The 5,722-nt window shown below is 33.3% G+C and overlaps 1 protein-coding gene across 2 annotated transcripts in view; it reads right to left on the bottom strand.

Moving 5' to 3' along the window:
• Positions 1-1,139: 1,139 nt before the first annotated feature.
• The window catches only part of LOC108967453 (transcription factor Sp3), a 26,152-nt gene continuing 21,569 nt past the window's right edge, over positions 1,140-5,722 (bottom strand). For both annotated transcript variants that reach the window (XM_018930870.1, XM_018930869.1), the window contains 3 exons: positions 2,681-3,534; positions 2,515-2,611; positions 1,140-1,967 (listed from right to left, as the gene is read on the bottom strand). In XM_018930870.1, coding sequence (XP_018786415.1) covers positions 1,825-1,967; positions 2,515-2,611; positions 2,681-3,534 — 1,094 coding nt within the window. In that variant the 3' untranslated portion in view covers positions 1,140-1,824. The remainder of the gene's footprint in view (positions 1,968-2,514; positions 2,612-2,680; positions 3,535-5,722) is intronic.

Genomic DNA, 5,722 nt, shown 5'->3' with positions numbered 1-5,722 from the left:
GGGAAAATTTGTTTTGAATGAGCTTTAATTTTTTTCCGGTTTCGTTGGCATAACATCTGTCAAATATATTCAATATCCTTACAGTCATTTAACAAACAACATCATATTTTTTGATTATAGGTACGTACTTGCTATTATTGAATCGAATGTGAGTCTCGCTTAAATAAAACTGTTTACTGTCCTATATGTATGTAGGTATGTATGTATGTTTCGAAATATGGTTTGGTGTGTAGAGCTGCAGCAGTCAGTCGGTCAGGGTGTAATTGAGTGGCTCAAAAAGAAATGCAATAAATTTTTAAAATCTTTAATTAAGCTGTTCATAAAAAATCCTAAACTAGAAATATAGTATTTTTGTATGTTTCAATTGTATGCGCATATATTTATATACATAATAAATGCCGTAGATACTTGACTGTGTTACATATTTTAATGCTTATTTACATTAAACTTATGTATGTATGTGTACATATATGTACATCCATATACATGTGTACTATATATATATATACGTAAATGTTTAGTTTAATTGTTGTGCCGTACAGTGTAAGTCCTAGCAGTTCTAATACAATTTTTAACTCAATTACAAATTGTTTGCGTRTATGTATGTATGTATTTGTGTATACTTAATATGTATATATGTGTATACTTATGTTTAACGCAAAGTATTAACTTCGAGTGATTTTTTTTTTAATTTTTCTTAATACTTAATTAATACTTGATTAAATATGGAAAAACTTGAACAGAACAAAAATTAGGTACAACAGAATTGAAAACAAAATACAAAAATATACAATAAATTAAATTGCACGTGRTTTATTTTATTTTATTTGTAATATAAAAACTAATAATATTTGCTTCAGTTTTTATATTATTTTTACTTATGTATGCACATAAGTGTGTCCACTAGCTATTAATATTACAATTGTCATTTTTATATTCACTCTCACCTATAATTGTATTTAWTATTAGCGATCGTTTGTTGTCTTGTCTTTTATTCATTTGTTATAGCCAAAAAAGATCACAGATCCTCAAAAATAAAACAAATAAAATTATTCACTATCATAAAATTAATTTAGTTTTCTTTTTTTTTTTTTTTTTGATGCTCTCTTATGCATGTATGTATGTATGCATAAATGCGCGTACAATTAAGCATACATATACCTATGTATGGTGCATATGTATGTCTGCAATTATTTGCGCGTTCTTCACCATGAGTTGCTATTCGTCTCGTTAAAATATTGTTTAATATTTTTTACTTTTTTCAGCAAAAATAATATTTTTGTTTTTAGTTTTCAGTGTTTTCTTTTTGTCTTCCTAACATCATATATATTTTAAATAARTATTTTGTACATCGAAATTGCTATTTAACGGTTTCAGTTATTACTAGTTGTTGTTATTATTGGCGTTCGATTGCAAATGCGACGCCGTGTTCCATCTTATACATATACATATGTATGTATGTAGCTTTGTGCGATTGTGAACATTATTATTCTTTTGCACGATTTCTTTTTCTCACATTCTTCAACCTTTTACCAAAATAGTTGTAAAATAAAATAAAAAAAACACTACTTTCTCATGTTTAATTAGAAAAAAATTCACTTTCTTTCGCATACTTGTTACTACAATCGTCTTCTTACATCGATTAAGGCTCAGCAGGACAATTGATAAACATTCAGAGAAACTTCACACTACACACACATTGACAGCAACCACTAACATGCGACGCGGTTTTGGATACGCGCGCCCATGGCAGTTGATGCCTTCAACATGCTGTAGCACGAGTGAAGTTTTTTTGAAGATTTACCAAAAGTCCTTGTACGAACCTCAGGAGCCTTGTATCGTGTTGTTCTGAGCAGTGTTTCCGGTGCCACTGCCGCCATTTACATTCTGCGCTGATACTTCCGACTTAACGCGACGTGCAATGTGCGATCGTGTRTGCTTGCGCAGATGATCTTTACGGTAGAAGCCTGCAATGAAGTGTGAATAGAACATACCAACGTACATTAGAATTTTTAGTTTAACATAGATTGTTTTATCTTTCTTATGCTTTCGCATCTATAAGCTTCAACAATTTTTATATTTAGAACGAGTTAGAGTTGGTTGGGTTTTTTAAACTTTTCTCAAATTTTTTTGGCGCATAAAAAGTTGTTATTATTCTCTACAAAGAACTGCTATTTGTAATAACATTATTTCACAGATTATTTAAAACCCAGTTTGAGCCTTAAAATTGTTCAGGACCTTTGATATTGTCGATTTTGCGGCTTACGAAATGCTGATGGATTCTTAGTGTGGATATGAACAGCACTCTGTGTAATATTTAAATAAGGTTTATATTCAACTAAATGGGAGTTTTGACGGACCTTTTATTGTTTGAGAGTTTCTAATATATTGTCATTTTACTACGCGAACTGTTTGAGTTGTCAAATTATAAAACCTCTAACGCATACTATATTTTATAGTTTCTAATTTAAATATATAATACATTTTATCTTTCCAATATTAATTTTTCCTTACCTTTGCCACACTCGACGCAAACATGTTTCTTTTCTCCGGAATGTATAACAATGTGGAGTGTTAATTGCTCCTTCCGCTTGAATGACTTCATGCAGATCTATTGCGTATRAATTATTCACAAAATTAAACACAATTTTAATAAAGACCTTGTTCTAAATATACTTACATTACAAACATGTGGTCTATCCGGTATGTGTGATAGCTTGTGACGGGTCAAATGATCTTTACGTTTCAATGCTGCATTGCAGATGTCACAAACGAACCGCCGTTCTACGGCATGTGAGATAACATGTTGTTCGATTAAACTACGATCGGGATAGGCCATCTGACATTCGGGGCAGCAATAGAGCGTGGATCCATCCAATGCCTTAATCTCACGTATCTCACCCGGTTTCGGGCGTGGCTTCTTCTCCTTTGGTGGCTTCTTCTTTCGGGTCTTCTTGCCAGTGGTCGTTGTAGTACCACCGGTTGAGGTAGTCGTGGTGCCAGCCGGTGCAGTGCTCGTAACCGTATTACCATTCGTAACCGTACCATTAGTGGTGGGTTGACCATTGTTTGCTTGTCCATTGATGTTTGGATTTGGTGCATTGCCATTAACAGCCTGATGTAGAGATGCACCATTATTTGTATTATCTGTCATATTGGTCATATGGCCAGTATGATCCATGCCAACAATGCCGCCATTGTGATGTGTAGCGCCATTTGCTTGCTGATTGGACGGTGGAGCGAGTGCGACACCGCCAAGTGCCAGACTCAAATTTGTGCCATTCTTGAGAACATCACCCTTAAAACCCGATGGTGATGTATCCAAATTGCTCAAATTTAAATTCCCTGAGTTGATTTGAGAGCCGACAATACCTGAGGATTCCTTCTTTATTGTTTCGGAATACTTGAGGAAGTGTTGTATTGAGATTGGCAGTGTTGCAGATAGCAAATGAGACGAGTAATCAACGGTGTTGGCAGTATTGGCCAATGTTTGCCACGACTGATTGACATTTTGCAAAATTTGTTGATTCAAAACTGGAAAATGGCGAATAGACAAGAAATTTATTAATAAATGCTTATTAACTATACGATTCCTTATTATTATATAACGATATTACATACATATTAGCGCATTTAAAACAATAACTTTGAATAATCATTAGTTTTCTCCACATTCGATAAATGTGWCTTATGTCTTGAAGTTACTAAAATTATCAAACTTATTTTGAAAGTTCTTGAAGAATTGTGTCGATGTGTTCAATATTTTTTTTTTTTAAATCGACTGAGTCCTATATTTCGAAACCAACTTTCAGAAAATATGAAGATTATTAAATTTTGTAAAATTGGTTTCGATATAGGCAAAAGAAAAGCATACGATCCGATCAAATTGGACTCGGATTGATCAATGCTRGACTCGTACCAAAAGAACTTAATCGATTGCAAAAACGATTTTGGGTAGAGGTGACATGCTTGACAACGTAGCTAGCTGTCAGTGAATTCCAAAGAATCTAGCGAATGGCCCAAAACCGAAAAATCCAAAAGCCACTGAAAACACTGAAGGTCTGAATATAGCATTATATTACTGTAACTAAGCCCACTTTATATTTGCTAGATATGACTAATATGTTGCCAAACCTTCTTTTTTAGCACTCAATGATAAATGGCAGCGCTCTTTTAATATATTTTCTTCAATTTTTCTTTTATAAAATTGGTTGTTTTAGTTTCGACATATCAAGTTATGCTTAAATTTCAGAGGTCATCAGATTTGGCTTAAAAATACTAAGATCCTTCATTCTAGCCGGTTATAACTATTCATGGGCTATATCTAAATTTAGAGATCTCTTCATAATGCCATGAGAATTGAAATCATGACATATGCGGCGGAATGGTTCGTTTAGCTCAAAATTTKTTCTAGAAAATTTTAAAAGTAAGGGTCTAAACTGCCTGGTACGAGTAGAGCGTGCGGAAACTTTAAAATTCATATCAGATAAAAGAGATGGGCTATAGACTGACCCATTCATGAGTTTTACAAAAAATGTTATACCAAGCATTTGCCTACGACTAGCGAGTGTCGGGAGATTTGTAAGTTTTAAACGATTAGTGTAAGGTGGAAGATTTAAATTGGGATCCCAATGCAAATGATTTAAGGCAAAAAGTAAAAATTGTTTTTGAACGGACTCTAACTTATCCGAATGGACTTGGTAACTAGGGTTCCAAACCACAGTTGCATAGTCTAATATAGCCCTCACCAGAGATGTAAAAAGAATTCTCGTGGTAAGCGGATCTCTAAATTCTTTATTCCAACCTTTAACAAAATCAATGGCATGTCATTTCTACCACACCGAGAAACTAGGTTGTTTAAGTCTGTTTGCAACTGACATCCTTCGYTGTATGACGTAAACGTTTTAAAAAGTTTAACATCGTCAGCATATAATATAATAAAACTTTTGAAAACTTAACAACAGACGATGTGTCATTAATAAATAACAAGAACAGAATTGGCCCAAGTTGGCTAACTTGAGGAACGCTTGAAGGAACATTGATTATGTAAGAAAAAGTATCTTTAAATATGACTTGTTGAATTCTATTACTAAGATAAGAAGCAACTCATTTTAGAAATATTGGTTGAAAACCAAGAAGATCAAGTTTATTCAAAAGAATTGAATGGGATATTTTATCAAAAGCTTTACTAAAATCTGTGTATATAACATCAGTGTTCTTATTCTCAATAAAGTCCGTTGATACATGTGATATGAAATAATTTACTACATTATACAGTACGAAGGCATAAGCAGGATGCAGCAAATGTGAATTACTTCTATGACACTTACAGAATCATATTGATTTTTTATTCCTACCTAATTCCACACAAAACAAATGGTTGTTATCCAACTTTGGAATAAGTCGAAGGAAAAGCGAAACGAAGTATTATGAAAAAGGACAAACAAAATTTAAAAGGCCATACAATTTTTTGGGCAACCTACCCCAACAAAGAAAGGATGTGGGGTTTTCATTCGCCTACAAGCATAAGTCGCTACATGTGTATGCKTACAAATGGCTACCCAGACTGCTGACGCTGCTAAATTGGTTTGGCACAGCAAGGATTTATTTCCAGGGTATGCAATGCAGCCATGGTTTCAGTATATAGGACGGATGTAAGCAAGAAAAAATCTATATATATAAATTTCACTTTTATGGTCGAAAGCTTATCAAACTTAAAACC

The sequence above is a fragment of the Bactrocera latifrons genome, unplaced genomic scaffold (genome assembly GCF_001853355.1).
Source record: "Bactrocera latifrons isolate USDA-ARS-PBARC rearing strain unplaced genomic scaffold, ASM185335v1 scaffold_189, whole genome shotgun sequence".
Classification (NCBI taxonomy): domain Eukaryota; kingdom Metazoa; phylum Arthropoda; class Insecta; order Diptera; family Tephritidae; genus Bactrocera; species Bactrocera latifrons.
This window is presented reverse-complemented; position numbering and strand designations above follow the sequence as displayed.